The sequence below is a fragment of the Molothrus ater genome, chromosome 3 (assembly GCF_012460135.2).
Source record: "Molothrus ater isolate BHLD 08-10-18 breed brown headed cowbird chromosome 3, BPBGC_Mater_1.1, whole genome shotgun sequence".
NCBI classification, from domain to species: domain Eukaryota; kingdom Metazoa; phylum Chordata; class Aves; order Passeriformes; family Icteridae; genus Molothrus; species Molothrus ater.
In genome coordinates this window covers 105,412,602-105,436,203 of record NC_050480.2, presented here as the reverse complement: position 1 = coordinate 105,436,203, position 23,602 = coordinate 105,412,602, and the positions used below count along the sequence as shown (strand labels likewise).

Sequence of the window (23,602 nt, the reverse complement as noted above, 5' to 3'; positions counted from 1 at the left end):
ATGCTTAACAACTATTCTCGGACCAAATGTAAAAGGAACATGTGCTTGTATCCAAAAGAAAGAAAAACCAACACAGACACATACATATATATATGTATATATATACAAAACTCACTGATTTTCTACCAATGTGTTTTTCTTGATTTTTTTAATGTCCAAACTAAACTTCGGTATGCATACACTTTATTATGGCATTCCACACTTTACAGTTTAACTATACTAATCTCTCAATTGTATATTTCCAAGTATATCCCATCTGAGTTTTGTTGAGCTTTTTATTTTTAGGGATGAGCCCTGAATAAAAATCTGATTTTATCAAGTTGAGAGTAACTTCTTTATAATTAACAAATAATCCCATTTTTAACCTAACATAGCCGATTTTTTTAAATGAACACATGCACTACTTTATGTGGGTGCAGAAAATAATGCAGTTCTCACATTTTCCTCTTTCTCCAGACAAATTATATTCATAATTTACTTTTTTACATTAATTTAAAATCGTGCTTATAAATACTAATACATTTTTTTCCTAGCTAAATAAAGTATTTTTTCTTAACTCGTGCTTTATGTTCAGCTTTGTAAAGCTACCTGTAAAGCCCCTTTTTTTCCAATTTATAAATAAATCAAATGAAAGTTTGCTTTATATAACACAGCTGCACTTGAGCCCTTACGACTTACTTTTCATCTAAAGAGAACATCTTTCAAGATCTTCACATTTAAATTGTTTCAAAGCAATTTTCTAACATTGCTGGTGTCTGTCTCTAAACAATCTTTATTTAAGACACGTATTTAGTAAATGAATAGGCCAAATGTGCAACAGTAAAGTCAAAAAAATCTAAGCATGTTCATTGCTAAAAGAAACACAGAGACAACACTCTCTGATGCAACCTAAGATAAATTTCATTTTTTTCATCTAGAATATTACATCAAGACTAAACCCAGCAAATTAAGGCAGAGAATCCTACTTCTACAGACATTAAAAGAAGAATATTTAATTTTAAAAAATAAGTTTGTAATATTATTTTCCTAGTTAATTTCCAAACTGTGGGAAATCTAGGCTAATCAAAATCATTAAGCACATTGCTTTAGACAATGATATGATGACCTAACCGTTCCAAAGAAAGTGAAGCTTTTCTAATTGCTCCCAGATGTTGCTATAAATCTTTCACCCAAGACAGAAATGTCTCCTTACATAAATATTGACTTTAGTTTTGAAATTCGTGATCATATAACAAACCTGGGGCTGAGGACTTTACATGAATGACGGTGGGCTTTGAACAGAAAGTGGTATGTCAGTATTTAAGTTTCTCTATTCAACTAGATGTTGAAAACAAATTTGCCCAACTCAATTTACCATGCAATTTAAGAAATAGTGCAAAGATGACATAATCAAAGAAACCAGTACTGATTAGAATCTTCATGAATGGGGAGCAGCCTTGCTGAAAGGGACTTGGAGGTCCTTGTGGACATATAGCTGAAGATGAGCCAGCCACAAGGTGTTGCAGTAGTGGAGGAAAACTGGATCCTGGGCTGCATTCACAGGATCATTGCTAACAGAGATAGAGATGTGATCATCCCACTCTACTCAACATCTGTCAGGCTGCATCTGAAGTACCCTGTCCTGTTATAATCCCCATAATTAAAAATTTAAAACAGACTCAAGCACAGTGGATAGAGTCCCAAGGATCACCACAGAAATGATCAGAGGACTGATCAGAGGAAACCTGCACTCTGAGGGAAGACTGAAGGAGTTAGGGCTTTTCTCCCTGGAGAAGGGAAGGCTAAGGAGGGATCTCATAACAATGTTTCAGAACTGAAGGGGCAGCTACAAAGAGGACAGAGACTTTCTTGGCAAAGACCTACATGAGGAGGACAAAGGACAATGGGTAGAAGATACAGTGGAAGAGGCTTAATGTTGAGAAATAATTTGTTTACAGCAAGAACAATCAAAGGAACAATCTCCCCAGGGATATGATGAAGTTCTCACCACTGAAGATTTTCAAGACACAATTGGACAGAGTGTATCTTAGCTCCCTTTCCCATGAAAAGTTAGACAACATATTCAAGATCCCTTCAAACCTGGGCCGTTCTGTGATTCTGCAAAATTCATTTGGCCAAAAGATGTCCATAGGTTTCCAATTTTCTCAGATGAGTTCAGAATAGACCAGTCAGGAAATATTGTGGACATCACCTTCTAAATTAGTCTATCAACTACATTAAATAACTAGCCAGCAATCCTCCAGCTGCAAAGCTGATGTTCCCTGACTTCAATTCTAGATGAACACTACTGCAAAACTGTCCACTCAGGAAGACCTCATTCCAGCACCCATGGTAAGATGAATCCCACTGTGTGAAGGGCCCAAAGGACTATAACAGAAATAATGAGCACTGTAACAAAAAAAAATGGTTTTTTTAAAATTATCATTTGAAGATTAACAAGCAAAAACCAATGCTTATTTTCAGTAATCTTGCAAAGATTATTCTTTTAAATACAGAGTTACTTTTATTTGGATTCTACTCACAATCTTACTCACACTTTGGAACTGCATCAGAATAACCATCCTGAATTTTAAGCAAACAGAAGGTGAAGAAATCCAAAATAGTCTAAAGCTATCTAAAGTCTCATGCTGTTTCTTTTATGTAGACAACACTGAGAACAATCATGTCATCAGGCATCCATAATTTGAAAAATTGTGTTTTCTGAACTTTGTCTGCTATCATGAAAACACTGAAAAAAATTGTCCCTTGCCATCAGAAATGCCTTGAAATTCTCTCTCATTCTTTCCTCAAAATACGAAAGTGAAGAGGTATGACAAAGTAACTTACATAAAACATTTTTTATGAGTGACCTTTGAAGTCCCATTTAAACTAATTATATACTTCACATTAAGTGTCAAAGTAGTCCACTTAACTTCAGCAGAACTACTTGGCAAGCTTTACATTTCTTTTTCAGCAAAAAAACACAGTGAACAGTTCATTGAACTGAGGCCTCAATCAACAGCTCAATAAACAGACAGAATCATTGACACATCTATTGTTACATATGACAGATAAAATTAAACTTTGTTTTTATAAGCAATAGATATAGAAACCTCATGCACAGAATATACTTTACAAAATAATGCTTTCCCAGTAGCATTTCACCACAAGGCTTGAACAAATTATACTACAGGATCAAAATAAGGAAATTCTGAAATTTTAGTGTTTATTTCCAGGAAATTGCAGAGATTCTCATCATCTGAATTAGGTTACAGCATTATCACCAGTATTAAAATACTATGCATATACTCAGGCCTTAGCAAGTGGGAGTATTAAATCTGAAATCTCTGTTTCACAACATCATGACACTTAATTCTCTTTAGTGCATGCAGTACATGTTTCTCACCTATCTCCTAAGCTCAATGTGACTTGGGAGAGTAGAGGCCTCATGCTCACAGAGGAAATATAGAAATGAAAGCATGTTAATTTTGTTTCCAGCCTGACATAAAGGTATTCTCATGGAGATTTGGGTGGATGCTTGAATTTTCCTAGGCGCTGTTTAACAGCTCTGTATGTGTGCTTGTGGTGCTTGTATTCCCTCTAGACTCCTCAAGTGGAAAGTACATTTGCTGCTACAATTCTTCTTAAGGCTTGACTATGTCAAGCATATGGCATAATTTGAAATATGAAGAGACAAAACATTCACTAAAGGTGGGCAGACATGAATTTGGGCTTTTAGGAGACTTTTGATCTTCTGAAGGGTCTGAAGGGTGGAGGCCAAGCAGAATGCCCTGTGAATCTCTAAAGCTCTAAAATGGAGTCCATGATGTTCTGGACAGGAAATAACATTATCCCTTAGGAAAATTAATTTAAGAAATAACTACATATCTGGTCTTTACAATAAAGTCCCCATGAAGTCAATATGTACTATATGAACCCCCTAAAATGCAGAAAGTGTGCTGTGACTTGAGGTAAGCAAAAATTAGGAGAAGTAATATCCCTTATCAGAGATAAATACATAAATATCTGGAAATTGGGAAAAAAAAAAAAGAAAAAGGCAAAAATTCAAGCAGATACACTTACAGGTCTTCAGCAGAGAATGTGGTATCCCCAGAAGCTTGTTTATTTCTACCAGCTCTGTCAACTAGTCCAGTAATTAACAAGTATTAATTGGTAACAGACACAAAGAGCATATCCTTGGTTTTAATATGTCAGAAGCATATAATGAATGAAGACTGTTCCAGCCTACCAAACAGCATCCAAAACAACCACCTGAATATTCAGAGACAAATATTTACATATGATTTTCACCCTTTTCTGCTACATTGCAGTATGTAGTGTTTGATACTTCAGTTTAAAATTAAATAAAAATTTAAAAGTGGTAGCTCTTCATCTGCTTACCCTATCTGAGCCTGGAACGCATGTAGCAAACTAAAGGTTAGCCAAATTACCCATAGGCTGATTTCCAAAGGGCAAGAATTTACCCAGAACATTCTTCTAAGTGTCACTATTAAGTGTAGTACATTGGCAGTCCTAACAGGCAGTGCCATTGTGAAGCTGATAAGCACACAGTAAAGGCTAAATTGATGGCCCCATTTCTCCACAAATCATTTTATTTACATTGCTGCTTAACCTAGCATGCCCACACTGTCGTCCTACAATGGTAGCCATAATGATTCTTAGAGTTATTAATTCCTAGAGATAAGTCCACTGATTATCAGTTCTAGTTTTTATTGCCCCTCAAGGCAAGTTCTAAAAATTAGAGCAAAGAAGGAGAATGAAAGAAATATTTCTTTTGGTTCACTTTTCTTGAAAATTTGCAATAACATAGTATATACATAAACTATTAAAATTAATTTCAGAATGCATATACTGAGAAAAATGTCTTCATAGTATCATGGAATTGCTTAGGTTGGAAAAGACCTTTAATATCAGCCAATCATTAATCCAGCACCACCACTTTCACCACTAAACCATGTCCCTAAGTGCCATACTTACTAGACTTTAAATGCCTCCAAGGATGGTGTCTCCACCACTTCTCTAGGCAAGTTGTTCCATTGCTTGATCACTCTTTCTGGGAAGAAATTTTTCCTTATACACAATCTAAACCTCCCCTGGGATGACTTAAAGCCATTTCCTCTTGTTCTGTTGCTTGTTACTTGGCAGAAGAGACCAACACCCACCTGTCTACAACCTCCTTTCAGGCAGTTGTAGAGAGCAATAAGGCCTCCCCTGAGCCTCTTTCCCTCCAGGCTAAACAACTCCAGCTCCCTCATACACTCCTCATAAAACTTGTGCTCCAGACCCTTCACCAGCTTCATTGCTCTTCTTTAGAAACATAGCCTTTGACGATTACAGTTTCTTAATTGCAGTCCTCAGACTAAATTTAATGCAGTGCAGACGTGTGCATATTTCCTGAGAAAAGGCACTCAGGTTCTTATCTCAAAAAGCAACCTATGCTTCAGCTACTCTTCTGCACTGTGTAGGAGATCCTGCAGGTTGCACAAGCTCTGCCATTTCCCTACTTGCTGTTACACTGAATTCCCTCTATTGCTTCGTAAAGACGTAGCAGCATGCAGATTGCTAACATGAAAGCATGATGTAAATCAATGGTAATCTTAGTATATTTATAAATATATACATGCATCCTCAAAAGACATCTGGAAGAATTCAATGAAATCTTCCATGGAAGAGAAACTGCAATTTCTACTAAATGCTGTACAGCACTTGTATATAGCTTTCCTCTGGGATAGGATGATAGGTTTCTGATCTATCCTGTCTCTTAAAATTCTAAAAGTTACTGTATACAGTACTCAAATATTTAATAATGCAATTAATTCCCCAAATAGCTGACAAATCATTTCTAAAACATCTTACAGCATGAAATCCTGCATAGTCCTTAAACTCACAAAATTAACTGTGCCTAGGGGAGATTCTTAGCTTGTAATGCAGTAATGAGTAATTGTTTAGTATTTCCTTTGAAGTACACATTTGCTGCTACACTGTTACTAAACACATCTCATCAGCAAATCCAGAAAATTCTTTTAGCTAAAGGGATAATTACAAAGCTGTCTACATAAGAAGACATCCTCTTTGAAGCTCTAAATCAGAATCCAAGACTGTATTTCTGTAACCAGTATTTCTTTTTATTTTTATTGATCTTCTCACCCTCAGGAGCCTTAATAGCATCTTCTTCCCATCAAATCCTCCTGTCCAGTCACAGTCCCTGATAGCAGTTACTAAATTATTATTTAAGTAGCTATTCCAAATACAACTGTTATTTCCATATTGTCACATGCAGATAAGAGAATGGAGTTTGACAAATATCCTTTTACTATTAGGAAAACTAAATTATTAATTTGTATCAAGATATTCGACAGTTTGTACTGTCACTGAAAATACTGACATCAAGGATAAATGAAGTCAGACAAGCTCCAGAGAGAAAACCCTGAACTTCACCATAATTTTTTTTCTTCCTTTATGAGGCATGCAAAAAAATGGATTTTGGAGACCACAGATCAGAAACTATGAAATTAATGTAGAAAAATATTGGGTTAAATATATTGAAATAAATTGAAATAATAATAATAATAATAATGCCAATAGAGTATATTTCCAGTTTTGTATCTCCCTGATTTCTTGAGTCAATAATTAAGAGCACCATTTTAACTCTATTTTGGTTTAATTGTAATACCTACACTTATCACAACTTCACTTTTTTTTAATTCATGCTTTACTTGGCTCATGCTGTTTCCTCAAATCTTGATTAAAATGGATTAGCAGCAGCTAGATAAAAATTACTGTGATGTGAGGGGGTAGGATTAATTTTTCTTTGGATGGTTGGATTAGGTTTTTCCTTGGAGTTTTTTGTTGTTGTTTGCTTGTTTTTATGTAGAGCAAAGAATCTGGGAAATTTACACATAGTTTTCAGTGCAGTATAACAGTGCCCTCAGTATTATTTAAGTCCAATTATCTGACACAGGAGTTATTTATTTCTTTCATGAAAAACATCATTAAGCCTTGGTTATATCATGATAGAAGAACTGAATCCCTTTTTGTAAATTTTGGATGTTTATGTTACAGACAATTCTTTCAACTTCAGGAGTCCTGGTTTCAGTGCCATAACTCTCCTAATCCTTTCAAAGTTTATAATACAAAAAAAGTACCCTTTCCAACATTAGTAGTTTAACCAAGCTAGTTTAACCAAAAATAAGCCAGAGAAATCTGTTGATTAATGTGCTCTTTCACCTGGTTACAGAGGGCCATTTAGCATGGTCTTTGTGCATTGGTCCAATTCCTCAAAAGGTTTTAGGGTTTTTGAACACATTGATTTATTGCAACTGAAAATATATCATTATTGTCCATCTATACTCAGTGTTTGACCACTTTTTAGCCATTCTTTGGCTTGACCTTGGATTCAAAAAAATTTCTGAGAATATTAAACTAACATACCTATAGAGCTAAGAAAGAGAACAGTCAGATAAATTAGATTTTACAAAACAGTCATAAGGTTTAGACATAGAGAGGTTGCTTACTGGAATCTTTCTTGCAATCAGGGGAAAAAGAGAATGAACAAAGAATATATTGTATAAATGCATCCCCCAAGTCTCAAGGTGTGCAAATATGGAGACCTAATTAAGGAAAAATAGCTACACATTTACAAATCCAACATTATTCTCTCTTTCATTTCCATTCTCAAATACCAAAGGAATTGTAACTGATTTTTACTGTATCTCTTAAAATGACTAGTTTCAAAATGAATTTCCTAGGCAGCTCTGTGAGTAAATGCATTTGTACATTCCTTCAATTAAGGACAATTTATGAAGGTATTAGAATCTTTCCTCATTATCTTTGCATTTTCTTTGCAGTTACATACTTAAAGAAAACACCACTGAATCTATTTTCCTTATCTGAGGAAGTCTATACACCAGCTTTAAAAATTTCAAAACTTTATGAATAAAATTTCATCTCCCTTTTTTGAAGCAAATGAAAATCCTATACACAGAAATGAACCATAAATCCGTTCTCCATATGCAAAAAATCTCTAGCATTTTGCCAACAGTATTTAATATCATTCTAAATTTCAGGGGTGTTTTTCAACAATCATTTTCATTTACTGAGAAGATAACCAAGAAAAAAAAAAGGCAAAAATAATTAGGAATGAAAAGAGAAAATGCTCAACTAAATAATGCTCCATTCCACCAGTCAGTACACAAAATGCATCAGCTGCAAACTGTGATTTTTCTGGGGTAAACACCTAAATATTGACCTTGGCTCTTGCATTCAAGAAGCACCACAGTGCTTCTCTGCACCTCCCATATATGGCTACTAAAGTGGGCATTATAAAATAGAAAAAAAAGAACAATCTTTTCTATATAAGAAGAAAGCTGAGAGCTGAATTGGATGATAGGCAAAAGCAATTAGTAAGGAAAACTTTATGTTAATTAAGCAGCAGGGCTTGTTAGGTCATCTTAATTATGCATGCTAAATTCTGACTTGAGGCACAGAAAACTGTGAAGATTAATAGTTGAGGAGTAAAAGAATTCTGAACTCATAACACTTTATTTATGCTCTATTTTGCTTGGCGTGAATCATGGTTGTCATATATAAATGTGGAAGTGTATTTATGCTCAGGGTTTTATGGGTTTTTTCTTCTTTCTGTGTAATGCTTGTACAGACTCAGTAAGTGAATACTAAAGTTTCTTTAAAATATTATGTTGCCCATCTGTTTTCCAGAATATTTTTCTACTTATACAGTACAGAGGCCGATATTGTTAGAACTTAATAAAAATATTGTCATAATAATTAAGTATCATTTTTACATTTTGCAGGAAAGTTCAAAATTGATTTTTTACTCCAGGCTTAAATAAGGATGAACCCCTACAAATCTAAACTTTGTAAGGAAAAAAAACAGCTGAAGTTACACTAATTAAATATTTTTATTTCATTATGGTATATTTGGGGTTTTTATTAATTTATAAGTTCATTTTTCCAGAAGAAATCATAATCTGGTTGAAAAATAATCTGGTTTTATTAATGCCAAGTCATTCCATTTCAGTGGTTTCTAAGTACCAATCACTTTCAAATTTCAGAATTCATTATGAAGTTGGTGGAAAATAACAGTAATGAGTATATAATATATCAGAGAATTGTTTAAACAGCTTCAATCTAGTTAGAAGTTGCTTAATACTGGAATATCACAAGGTTCAAATGCTAACAACCCACCCTGTCCCGAGTCTAACTTTCAAAAAGTGCTTTTTGAACTGCTAACAAGAAAGAATAGGTGGTGAGAAACAGGGAAATGAGTGAATGAATTGATGTTTGCCCATTTCAATTTGGCAGAGTAGAAATTCTGGATTTTACTTGGAAATATGTAAGTCAAATTTTAAAAAACTGGCTTACATGTATTGCTGAATCAAGTCAGGAAGTTTAAGATCAAGTGAGAACTAATTTAAAAGTTTTCCTAGTCTGAAAAAAAAAAAACAGATTTGGATTTAAAATGGACAAAAATACATTTTTTCTTTCCTTTGGCTTTTTCCACTCAAGTAACAAGAAGAAACAAGAAGAAAACGATAATTAGATACTGAAAAGTTAGATACAGTTAATTCCACTAGAAAGAAAGATAAGGTATTGCAGTTTGACCTTTGACTCTTCATTTCTCCTGCAATTTTCTAAAGGTATGGTTTATTACCTCTGGCAAAATTGTTACTGTATAAATTCCTGTAATTTTATTATAAGAAATAACAGCCATGGCATGTACCAGTTTCATTTGATGTTTACTTTTATAGGCACTATTTTTCTTTATTCCTGGTTAGTAAGAGTATGATGATACAAAAAAGTGGTCAAAGTAAATACAAGACTGCTAAGAATACTTAAAATAAAAAGGAGATTACAAATTTAAGAAATAAGTACAACTATTTAAGTAGCTTTATAAGCTATACCATGTCTGCACATGCATACATGCACAAGTGTGTGACAGATAAAAGGATACAGATACACTTGAATAGCACATTTTGATTATTATTTCTACATTATGAGGACAAGTATCATTTTGATTATCCTCAGACATTAAGAAATATGAAAGAGCCATCAAATGCACAAATTAGGTCTATAAGTATGTGAATGATGATAAAGAAATGTCTTCAGAGTAGACCCGAGAGTCTTCCACAGGACTTCTATGTATCATATTAAAAGTACATTCACATTTTTCTTTAATATAAATTAGTTTAGCCCTTAAAAGAAATAATTTTTATAAACATTTACACAAGCACTTTTATCTCAAGAAGACTGTGCAAAGTGTGAATAGTCTGAAACAATATGGCAAGCAATTTTCAACATTTCTACAGGTTTTGTGGAGCCACGGAAAAACAAAGCCAATTGTACTGTAGTTAGTCTCCTAAATCATAGAATGCATATATTTGCTTTGATGGACCAATAAGTAAACATTCATTAATAGAATTTTTCAATATGGTAGCATTGATTGAATAGTTTAATTTTATTTTTCTAAAGTGAATGCAAAGAAATTCTTAAGAAATCCTGAGAGTGAAATGTGATTGAAAATTTGATTTTGATCCTTTTTCCCCTCAGGTGTGCTAAACCATCACCTTTTTCAGAGCTATGCTGAACAGCATAGAAACAAAGCAAAAACTATCACAATTGAACTCAATAGGATTCAGGAAATTTTATAGCAATTTTTATTCCATTAGGATGCTAAAAGGTAAATTAATTAGGAGGAAAATTATATACTAGTTAGACAATTATACAAGCCTGGAGAAAAGACTTTGAAACAACAATTAATACTGGGAACTCTATGAATCATAAATAAGGAAAAGCAATGTCAGAATTACATTGATAGTTCTAACTGTCATAAGGGCAAAGTCAACATGGTGAAAAAATCTGGCATAGAGGTACCTTACACAAACACCACTGGAGCTTAAAAACTTTGCAATTCATAACTGCCTGCTTTTACACCACCAGAAAAGAGCTAGGCTTCACTAAAGTCTCTAAATGCTTTATACAAACTTCAGAATTTTATTTGGAACAAGTTTTAGGTGTTTTAAACCTGATTAAATGGCATTTAGCTGTGTGGTTCAAGCTGAAAGCGCTCTCATTAAGCAGTCTTCTTGCTAATTTTTTCTGATTAAGCTGTAGCCATTATCAACCAGTGAAAATTAAACACATTTCCAGTCCAGCCCAGCCCAGATCAGTTAGAGTACGCCATAGCACCTTTATCTGTGAAGAGTCTTTGATTTCCAAGTCCATTTTTGACTTTAAATACACATGAACAGTGACATGAAAGTCAAATTTTACACACTCAACTGATTTTACAACTTCCCTGATAATAAGTCGATAAAATTTTTTATTCTGGGCACAGAAAGAACATTGTGCAATGACATCATGATTTGACTTTCCTTCACACCACCCAAATGGACACACTGTGGATGATTTTTTGTATCTAAGGACCAGATCAAAAAACTCTGTAAACTCATAATGTTTGCCAAGATTATTAGCCCTTTAAATAAAATTTAAATACTATCTGCATCTCTCAGGTACTTAAAAGCCAGGTAATCAGAGCACATTTAAATGCTTAATCCACAAAAAGAATGACCATAAAATATTCATCACAGTCTGTATCAACACTTGGTTCCACTTGGAGCATAGAGGGCTCTTACAAGTCCAGAAGAGAAGCCACTATGTTTTTCATGCACTTTTTTGTACTTTTCTCTCCTGAGGCAAAGTAATGATGTAAAATATTATTCTTACAGAGTCCTATAATAGCAATTATAGGGTGCTGCTGCACATCAGAAGGTTTTCTGAGAAGAGCACCTTCTTTACAGCACCACAGGAGATGAAAAACATTCAACTGGCCCACAGAACTCTATTCCAATATTTGTTATTCCATTATTTTTCACCATGGCCATATGTTCTCATAAAATAACTATCACTACTGATCTTTGTAAATATCCAAAGGTCTGAGATCAGTCACGTCTTTGATCAGTACATAAAATATACAACTACAATGAATGAGAAGAAATTATGCAAATTTTAAATTCAAAAAGGTAAAAAAAAGAATTGAGAGTATTAATGCAAACAAGGAAGCATTAAAGAATGACTTACAGTAATAAGTAGCAGCTATATATAAACCAGATGTGGGTTTCACACAATTTTCAGATTTTGGGGGTTCATTTTCTTTTTTGAAATTATTTACAGAAATGAACAAAATAATTTTAAACTACCATGTGATGCAGTCTGTAAAGTGCAAGGAAATTAGTAAACAAATTAAATTTAAAATGTTTCAAATTATCATGTTCAAAACATAATACACAGTAAGTACTTTAAAAAAGTATTTTTCCCTAAAAAGGGTGATTTTCTAGAAAAAAATTAAACTAACTTAATAAAATATTGATTGAAATTTAGTACCTAATATCTATAAGATCATTAAACCTTATCAGTAGAAAAAAAATGTTGATTAGATGACTTATGTGGAATAATTAACACAATCTAGGCATCTGATCTATTACTAAAATACCTGTCTTCAAGAAATAGAATTTTCTATTTTTCAAATTGAGAAGCCTAAAAAAAACCAAACAAAAAACCACCTAACAACAACAACAAAAAAAATTACCAAAAAATAAAAATCAAAGTCAAACAAAACCCAACTACCTAAATTGCTAAGGGGCCAAAGTGGAAAATCTTTCAACAAATTTGAAGACTAAAGCTGACCTAATGTAGAATATCTTTTAAAATAATTTCCTTCCTGATATTATAATTCCTATTATAATTCCAGATTGAATTCCAACTAATGAGCAGAAACTCACCAAAACCTAGCAATGAAAGTTTGTTTGCAGGAATATAGCTGAGATTTTTATGAACTGAAGGGAGACCAAAGACCAGTGACAAAATGCAAGGAAAAAAATGAAAACAAAAAACCAGATTAATTATCAGATGAATCTGAGAGAACAGAAAGGACAAAAGATAGTAATGAGGTCCTGTTCATAATATTAATAAAATATTTTAAAACTTGATTCATGTAAACATTAGAAAGTACACATTATTAATGAATGAATCTCAAATGAATAAGGCACGAAATGTAGAGAAAGAGACAATTTTCATTAGCTTGATTTTTATCCCATAAAAACATTTCACCAGCAAATTAAGGAAATTAGGTGAATCTGATATTTAGAATATGGCATTATAATTTGAAAAAAAATACAGTACATGTAATTTTGAAAAAAAAGTTAATATAATCATGTATTCCATCTGCAAAACATTAACAGAAGCATGACAGTTACTCTCTGACTTATGTTTACAATAATATTTGGTTACATACCTCTAAACATTTTTAACAAAAAGGAGTTATATTTTTTTTAGCTTCACAAACATATAATAAAAGGAACCAAATACTGGTATTCATACCGTCATAAATCCATCCAGCAAACCTGAATCAGGCTTTGGTGGTGCTTGCAAGCGCTCCATAGACCACTTCTCAATGATGGATGACACCTGGGTGTTTTCTGTGTTTAGGATTCTGAATCCAGTCATGTTAACACCACTGTACCGATAGGGTTCCACATCCAAGGCAAACAGGTCCTGAAAAAGTCACCATTGTATAAATTCTGTAATACACTGCAATTGTTATTTCAACTGTTGGACCATCTCCCCAGATGAGAACATGGTAATTTTTCAGTGCTATTTATGCTAGGAAATGTGTTCTGCTTGTCTGAGGGCCTGTGTCTGTGAGCAAGCAACGTGGCCGCCCTTGTGGCGGGAGTAATCTGATTCTCAGAGGAAGAAGACCAGACTTTCAGGAAGTGTTAGTCCAGTTACAGAACTGTATCTACTATGAGGTAGACTAAAATACTACAGTAATTAATATCTAGAAATTTTCAATTTCTAGATATTAATACTAATTGCTAGTTCTTGAACTTACCAGAAACTAAACAAACATGGAATAATGAAATAAACTGGACAAGTTTCCTTGAGCTTTCATTTTCAGTGAAATTTAAACATGTTAATCTTAGGAGGATAAATTGGTGGAGGAGAGTAGGCAGGGAGTGGGGGTGGTGGTGAGCAGGGAGAAAGAGAAATGTACATGGCTTTAAATTTAATCAAAAGCATTTTTTCACTGTCATCAACATACTTCCAAATATGGACATTTCTTTGGTTAGGAATTCATCTTTGCAAGAATAACTTTTGCCAATTTACATGTTTTCAGTATATCTCTGTGTGTGTGTGCACAGTTAGCCCTCAAATATACACAGGGGGAAATATAACTAATAAAAAGTAAAACAATTCAAATTTTAGCTCAAGAAAGTAAATTCAAGGTTATCCTAGTGCTTTGATCAAATCCTAAGAAGCAATGTAGAAACAGTACTAGACTTCAGGAAACTTGGGTCTAAGATCAAGTTTTGACCAGGGGGGAAAAAAGATGTAATCAAGGTTATACATAATCTATTCTTTCCCTATAACATAATTTAAATTTATTGAAAATAGAATTTTTCCCCATAATTCATAGGTATTCATTCATCTAATTTTTAATTTAATTTTTGCTGTCAGTTGGCTTTAGGTGTAACACTTGTCTGAATCCATTTTGTTTACTGGCTAGATCTAAAGATCAAATATTGTACTACAGAAAATCCAAATACAACACCCATTGTTAACATCACAAAGCCCATAAAAATATCAACCCAGTTATCAATCACTACCCATTTTTAATTGCATAGTTAGTAATATGATTTACTTTCCCATTCACAATATCTAAGATATGCAGGTTTCAAAATTAATTTAAAATAACTTCTCATCCTCTTTTCAAAGAAATAAAACATTTTATTGCAAAGGAAATGTTGGACACAACAAGAACTACACTACATCTTTCTCTTTAAAAAATTCTCTCAGTTTTTACTGTGCAAGAAGTCAGAACTTGAATGCAATTTTTTAATCCAAACACATTTATTTTTATACTGGAATGTAATAAATATAAACAATATTATGCATTTATTACAAATGCACACAGGTCAGTGTATTAATGAGCCAGTGCATTACATCCTGAATCAATCAAGAGGAGATTACACAGAAGACTGTTGTAAACACTGTGACTGGAAAATTTATTTGACAGGACTTTCACCATGTCAGGTAAGAAGCAATTAATATATAAAAACAACTAAATTCTGATTCTGTTCCAGAGGTATGCTTCAAAATCAAAATCTCTGATATGTTTGTGCACAGTAAATTATCTCTTGATAATTCCAAGTCAATATAATACTCTTGTCTCCACAGAAAATATAATGTTTTAATAAGTAAATAGGAATGACAGAAAATCCTGATTTTTAAACAGAGCTTTAAGAGTGAGAATTCAATGCCAAAGGACAGCACAGTACTCAAAGAAACAATTTTCATCTATGGCAAAAATTTTTAAAAATGAATGAAAAACCTTCAAAACATCTATAATCTATTTTTATGGCAGGAAATCTATTTAGTGAGGGAAATTCTATCACATGAAATCCTAAATCTGTAAGTGACAGATAAATTTACTCTTCTAAAATAAGATAGGTATTTGTTCAGGGTGTGCCTTTTAAATTTACAAGTTATTTTGCTTTCTATCCAACTAGCTATTTCATGTTAATACTATACATGAACTTCTGTTTTGTGATTCTGAGGTGGACTCCTACCCTACCACAAAGGATTTATTTTCATAAGAGTTTAAGCATGTATGTGATTTTAAACATGGTTCAGGTCAAGCTTGGTTTTGCCAAGGCACATCTGTCTCACATTTGTCTCATGCTTTTCTTTTAAAAAACATCATGAACTGCAATCTAATTAGACAAAATTGAATGCAAATTCAAGACAGACAAATGTGCACAAATCTGGAGACTGTAGTCTCTAGAATAATATTTTACCAGCTTTTAAACTGTTTCTTAGTTAGGCTATCATAAGCAGGAAAAAGGTCTTCACATACATGTTTGTTTTGTAAGGGCATTATATTTTAAATGTTCATTTATTTCAAATGATAGATCCAAGAAAGATCAAATCCCTTCTAAGTTACATTTACAGTGGACACCAAAGAATATTGCATAATTCATGTGCCTAAAAAGCTCATATGAATTGTTAAATAAAATGCTGCTCAGATTCACACGAAATTATTCATGAATCATATGACAGAGAAGAACTACCTTGTAAAATGTTGAATCAAAAATATGGAATATATGAGTAAATTTTAAAATGTCTTAATCTTCACATACAAACAGCTAAAAGACAGAAAGGACAAAATGCATAAAACAATGAATTATGAATTATACATTTGACCCTCCTTGATAGTTAAAAGTGCCACAGCCAGATGCTTTTTTCTGGTCTATCAGTTTTCAGGGCACACTGCTGAAAAATAATTAAACCATCCTGATGAGTTTTCACTGAAAGTAAGAAAACTCAGCAAAGAAAACATCTTGCACTCACACCCCATACCAGAGAGACCTTATCCACTTTGTTAAGCAATATAATTAGGAAAGTAATGTCTGTGTTGGATGGCATCACTATGTTTTCACAAGCCACTTACCAGTGTGGTAAAGATATAGTGATAGTATTCTGTCATCATCCCCATAGCTAAAGCCTTAAAAAAAAAAAAAACAAAAGATTAATGTTTCTGAGGCCATATAATACATTTTTATCACACTCACATGGCAAATGAAACACTGCAAAAGAACACTACTAAGATGAGGCTATTGGGTTGGAATTATGCTAAAATTAGGTCAAGCAAGTAATTTCTTAGCAGTTAGAGAAGATTACTGACTATTAAAGGAATTTATGAACCAGATCTTCTGATAGAAAGAATATTATTGGACTGTTTAGTGCAGTAAATGTGAAAGAGGCTTGTATTTTTACATACTAATGGATACATTAAGTTACAACACATAATTTGAGTCGACAATATTTTCATTCATTATTGAACCTTTTCTTTAAAATGAATTACCTAATAGGATTTTTTTTCTATTTTGATGAATGCGTTTAAAAGAAGGAGCCAAGCTTATATTATACATGTGTACATTTTTCCAACCATGGAAGAAAATTCTCAAGTCAAGTTCTGAACAGCAAGAGAGATATTACTTAAATAAAAATGAACAAATATTCATAGAATCATTTATAAATTCAGGTATCTCTCAAGTACCTTCATCACTCTTTCCATCTATGTAATACAAAGTAGTTTTTTGATAAACTGTGCATTTTAAGAGTTCATGCTTTCCTCTCAACTGCATAAAAAAATATTTAGATTAAAAACTATGTTTCATCATGTTTATTCACCAAGGGCATTTTCCCCAGAAAAGCATTTATCTTCATGCTCTTCACAAAAGTTGTCTTAGTATTTTCTTCCTGTCCAGGAACTATCAAAAGAATTCTTCACCAAGTTGCTACCAGATGGACTCCTTAAAGACACTGAAGGCCACAATTATACTACTGTGACAATATCAGAATTTGTATTAAAAAGAATTGTCAGCATTCTGAAGGCTGTAGGAGCCTTTTTACTTGTGACATTGTCTGAAAAATGATGAAATTAATAGTCTATATGATCTTTTCAAAATAAAAAAATTGAAAACTAATCCAAACACAAGTTGTAAATCAGATTTTATAATATTTTAAACAAGATTTTGAAAAAACATCACTTTTCCACAGAATGCCTATACTAATGTACTGACAACTCCACAACAGTACTTAGAACTAGAGTATAGTGTTCCAGTAGAAATTAAAGTCTCAAACACAGGAAAACCACATTCCCATAAGAAATATCACAACTTTATTAGGAACTCTAAACTACAAATATTCTTAGCTTTTATAAGAACTTTTTTTTCATAAAACCAAAATGTCTTCCTCTATATGTGTATGGGTGACACATTTGCAGTCACCTATATCAAATTGCTTCTAGTCAAGTCTTTCATGCTCCAAGTCCCTACACACCATCCTACAGTTGTTCCTTATTCTGCTGTGCAATGATTCTGTCTCTTTTCCAGGTCTTCCTGCTTTCACCTTCTCACTTCTCTAAAGATCTCACTTCTTTTTCCTCTTCAAACATTTTAATTTCTCAATTCTCATTATTACAGTGCTTCCCTAACCTTTTAAATTATGTATGGTTTCCCTGGTTGCCTGGTGATGTAGATAACAATGAGATTCGCCTTAATTTAGGTATGTTTGTCTAATTGATGGGATTTTTTTTTTTACTTTTCATTACATATTTTTGGCCAGAAAAATGTAGTTGCTGTTTCACTAGGTTCTCAAGGTACTTCGCTTTCTTTATTTTCAACTTGTGTAGTCTTCCACCAGCTCCACTGTTAATCTTTCCAATTATCCTCTCAAAATGAAACTCCTTGTCATGTCTCCCAAGATTCATCCCTCCATTAACAGGGAAAAAAATCTGATCAGTCAATAATTGAGAAATGGATATATAAATATTTTTTAAATAATCACTTTTAAACACTATATTTGGAATATTAACATTAAATAATAAATATATTCTCAACACCTCTTGAGTCAATTTCAATGACAAGTGCTCACATTCAGCTTCAAAACTACAAATTTTGGGCATATTTAGAGCATTGCAGTATAGGACCTGAATGGAAAAATAAAAATCTACAGAATCTGTATAAAGATCTAAACATTTATGAAAGTTTTTTTTTCCTGTATCTTCCCTCTGTAATCTTTAGGATAACCAGTGTGCTTTGATGAAACAGTCCATTATTTGATTTAAAGAGGCTTAATGCTCGCTCTTGGGTCCTGGGACATGATTGAAGATACAATGGTTTTAATTTTGTTCCCATTTCCCTCTATTCATACATTTTTCACAATGTTGTATACTGCAAAATAAGAGTTTTTTCACCTAAAAATTTCTAGGTAGTGTATAACTAATGTATCTCAATGGAGTTATTGTTAGTATTGCAGCTTAATATTGCCATCAACACATTTCCCATTTGCATTGTTTAGATTTTAAATATTTAAAATAATTAAATGTACATTCAATGATTTGTTCTAAACAACCAGAATAACTAGGATGGCTTATGTTTAGAAAAAACCACTAGCAGAGGTTTAAAATTACTAGGAACTAATAAAAGTTTTTCAATCAATGAACAATAAAGAAAAGAAATTATATTACACATGTAGACTTACTAGCAATTTTAATTACACCCACAATAATACCTGTAAGTACCTCTAATGAGACACATATTTCCAACTCTTAAATACATTTTGTTTTCAATTTAGACCCTACAGTTTTCTAGCAAACATAGAATAAACTTGAATTAAAGTCACTAAAAGCTATGCATTAGAAGTGTAGAATACTGTTTCAGTTTAGGTATTCCTCCTATCCTCTTTATTGGAAGTCATAGCTTAATTAAAAAACTATGGGGAAGATCGTCTCTGAGCCAGTAAAATATCTGGAATTTTTCTGTATCTCACCTACTCATTTCATCTGTACACAATATTTTGAAAGCATCAATCCAAATGTACTTGGGTGTTTTGCGGTTCCATTATTAGTGCAAAGAGAATATGGCTCTGAGATATCAATTCTGTCTGTGATAATGTTCGCAGGAGTCCCAGGATGAGGGAAGAGACAAGAATGTTGACTCCATGTTTCAGAAGGCTTGATTTATTATTTTATGATATATAATATATTAAAACTATGCTAAAAGAATAGAAGAAAGGATCTGATCAGAAGGCTAGCTAAGAATAGAAAAGGAATGATAACAAAAACTTGTGACTGACTGAGAGAGTCTAAGATAGCTGGACTCTGACTGGCCATTAATTAGAAACAACCAATCACAGATCCACCTGTTGCATTCCACAGCAGCAGATAGTCATTGTTGACATTTTGTTCCTGAGGCCTCTCAGCTGCTCAGGAGAAAAAATCCTAAGGAAAGGATTCTTCATAAAACATGTCTGTGACATCTGTCCTCTCAATGGAAGACATCAAAGTGGTCTTTTGATAACATACTGTTCAGATATCAGTCTCTGATTAGGAATACACATCCTAGAGGCCTCAAATAAAAACAAATATATAAATACATACATACATAAAGATTTGCTGTATAAAATAACATTAATCAAGCATTTAAAACCATGCTTTAAGCATCAATTCTCCAAAGCACCAGTTCTTCATAGTTGAAAGATTAATATGTCTTCATGTTCCTCCTGAACATAAATTATTTAAACTCTTTCATTATAAAAGCATAATTAAAGCACCTACCTTTTGTGTCACCAATAAAATTGCCTCTGAAATCCTTGGCTGATTTTCAGTAAGGCCTGAGTAAAACTGACATACAATTTCCCTGCTTGTTAAATACCAATAGGTCTGGATAATACTTTTATTTATTAGGGATGAAAAAGATTAAGACATCTAAAGCAGAATGAGGATTACCTGTTTCAAGATGCCTGCTGCCATTTCATGGCTGCAGTCAAAGATTACATGGAATTCTTTGCCTCTTTTCATCTCCTTTAGCAATGGCTTTGCATCTTTTGTGTCAGCCGGTAACTGACGGATTTTTAGTCTTAGGTTGTATCGTGATGGAGCCTTGATGAGCTCTTGTAATCGAATGAGACCTTAAAGAAAACAGGAGTCAGGAAAATTATCACAACAAGAACCTGAACTACTAGCAGGAGAATATACTATAAGCATTCAAAGTTTCCAGATTTTTTTCCCTTTCTCATTTGGTTGGAACTGATACACAAAAATGTTGTTAAAAAGAAAAATTAAGTATCTGTACTCCCAACACTTTAGTACAAGTCTCTTTTCCCTTAATATTAATGGAGAGTAAGGAGCCTCATTTAGGATTACCTTCAGACAGACAAATCTTCCTCTAGCCTTATCATGCAACTGTGACATTCCTCTTCGAAGAACATATTACTCTAATTCAATTAAAGCCATATCCCAGACTAATAGTTTTTAATCAGACTAGACAGTCTCCCAAATAATAAATCAAGTTTACATACAAAGTTGTGAATCATTTCACCACTGTATAACACTCTCAAATCTCCTCTCATATGTCTATACTGAATCACTTTTCAAGAACAGTGAGAAACAGAAGTAGCTTTACACTACTCTGCCAGTTTTGGAATTAAAACAGCTCCAGAACAAAACTTACTATGTTTTTGGAAGTGACTTTGAAATTAATTTGATTGTATGAAACATTACAGTGATTTATGATATTCAAGTTTTCTGTACACGTACTGAGTATTTTTAATATACCAAATGTTAAAGGGAAGACTAACTGTTCTTTCCTGACTGCAAACTGCTCTTTCAAAGCATTCTTACTCAAAAGGGCAGAGTCCCTAATGTGCGTGTTTTAAGCATATTTTCAGGTGTTACACCAATCACCTTTGTTACACCTTTGGAGATGGGATGGACAGTTAAGCTGCCAAGAAACTTTGAAATGGGATAGGAAGAAAAGGAAAAGAGATGTTGCTTTTTTTTCTGCAGCAAGTTTAGATTACAAAATTTTCGTAAACAAATGTAAGAAAATACAAACTGACAGGTCCCTTGATCTATCCCCACTGGTTGCACCAATGCAATACAGTTTTGGTCTTTTACTGTAGGTCCAAGATTTGTTACAGCATGGCAAGAGTTTTCTTGCCTACAGGAGTTTTTGAATTGTTTTCCAATACCCTAATGAATTAAGCATATAGCTTAATTAGTTTGAGAACCACAGAATATTCTGAGTTGGAAGGAACCTGCAAAGACCATCAAGTCCAGCTCTTAACTGAATGACCCACACAGGAGTTGAACCCATAACCTTGGCGCTATTGGCTCTATGCTCTAACCGTGATAACCTCAGGAAATGGCAGTGAATGAAACCCAAGGATTTCAAAACTTCCAAACTTTGTTCTGTTCCAGAGAATTACCCAAGAACATAAGTCCTTAAAGGTCCTAACTGGGCTATTCAAGAATTTAAAAAAAATAAATTTGTAATCTTCATAAATCTTATCATTATTGGACTACCTCAGAGAAAGAAAAAATCACACCAAAATTTGAAATAGGAGATTTACAGATGCAGGAACTAGAGTAATTAAAGTCTGACAAGGAGAATGCTATGATAGTATCTGCCTTCTGGGTTACCTATGTATCTGATAGAGAAGTGATAAGAAATGACGAGGAATAAACAAAGTACCACCTTGGAAGGCAGTGCAAAAGGTAGAAAGCTACCAAAGAAACCTGAGTGTGAGAATGTGGGGAAGAAAACCTGCAAATGCATATTTCTTCAATGCACTGACTGGACCTCAGTGCTGGGACAGTACAGATGTGCAGGCAAGCACAGGAAGAAGTATTTATGCTTTTAATAACTGTCAATTACAAATAGTAACCAGTGAGATTTCTCAAAATATATTTTAAGATAAATTAAGTCTGAGACACAAGAAAATTCCAGCTTTTTCAAAGATATGTTTTTCTCCTGTCCTCATCAATGTGAAATAAAAATAAACCTTAAACTTTTAATGGGTAATATTTTTCATAGCTTCTACATGTAGTAGAATATTTAATTTTAGTAATAGTTAGAGTGAGTACATCCATTTTTAAGATTTTAACATATATATGTCATCATGTTTCCAGCCACCAGTAAAGTTGTAAAGTTGAGATGGATTATTACAGGGAACAAAACATGTTCCACTCTACTAAATGACTCACTTCAGTGGTCCACTTGGCCACCCACTATAAGGAATAAATTCTTTACTGGCATATGTTCAACAGTTTCCAGCTTGCTGGGCTCTCAACAGGATGATTTTGGAAAACAAACCCCCCTCACTTGCAAGGGAGTGACGACATGCGACTCTGTGGAGCGTGCGCGGTGTGGGGCGCTGCTGTGAAGGTGCGTCACAGGTGGCAAGTACCACTGCCACAGTTACCCTACAGCTCCTTGCTGCAGAGAAACACCTCACAGAACAAAAAAATATCAGACAGTGCTGAGCATACCTTACTCTGATACTTTTTATTTCTCTGGTAAAATGTTGAGAAGCAGGATTTTCCCATTCAGGCATTAGTGGGATCTGAGATCAGAGGGAACTGATTCCAGTTCTGGATCCTACTTCAAAAGCTGGCTCTTTCAAATACTAATTAAAGGCTAGAGGTTTCCTTGTACACTGCATATACCATTTGGGATGTAGCATTTGTGTTTTTAAAAGTGTGCAAAGAATAAATTAGTTTTACTGAAAAGTAAAACCAAAATAATTTCCTGAAGAACAGAATAATTTATCTAAAAACAAACAAACAAAACCACCACCATACACAAACAAAATCTTTTCTAGATTAAATATTGAACAGTGGGTCATTATTCGTAACCAAATTAAAAATTAAGCACTGGAAAGATATAAACCAAAAGAACAAGGTCCTGCATGAAAATTGCAGCCCTTGGGTTCGTCTGAGGAACGAACCATAGAAGGGCTGCTTTCCAACACCTGCCTGCCACTGATCTTCTCTTCTCCTGAATACCCTAACATCCTGGCTTCTGCTGGAGTAGTTTTTGCTGTAGCAATGGCCAAAAAAGTTCCAGGAGATCAGAACACAAAATAGCTGAGGACTAACCAGGCAATACATGTAGGATATAAATAAATTGTTCCCCAATCTTTATAGTAACAAACTGTTTGGAGTTCAGTTTTTCAC

At 33.5% G+C, this 23,602-nt stretch overlaps 1 protein-coding gene across 6 annotated transcripts in view; it reads right to left on the bottom strand.

Annotated features, from left to right (window-relative positions):
* GRIK2 (glutamate ionotropic receptor kainate type subunit 2) overlaps positions 1–23,602 on the bottom strand; it is a 358,260-nt gene that overhangs the window by 200,253 nt on the left and 134,405 nt on the right. For all 6 annotated transcript variants that reach the window (XM_036379661.2, XM_054514245.1, XM_036379660.2 and 3 more), the window contains 3 exons: positions 20,372–20,553; positions 16,529–16,582; positions 13,396–13,569 (listed from right to left, as the gene is read on the bottom strand). In XM_036379661.2, the coding sequence (XP_036235554.1) occupies positions 13,396–13,569; positions 16,529–16,582; positions 20,372–20,553 (410 nt within the window). The remainder of the gene's footprint in view (positions 1–13,395; positions 13,570–16,528; positions 16,583–20,371; positions 20,554–23,602) is intronic.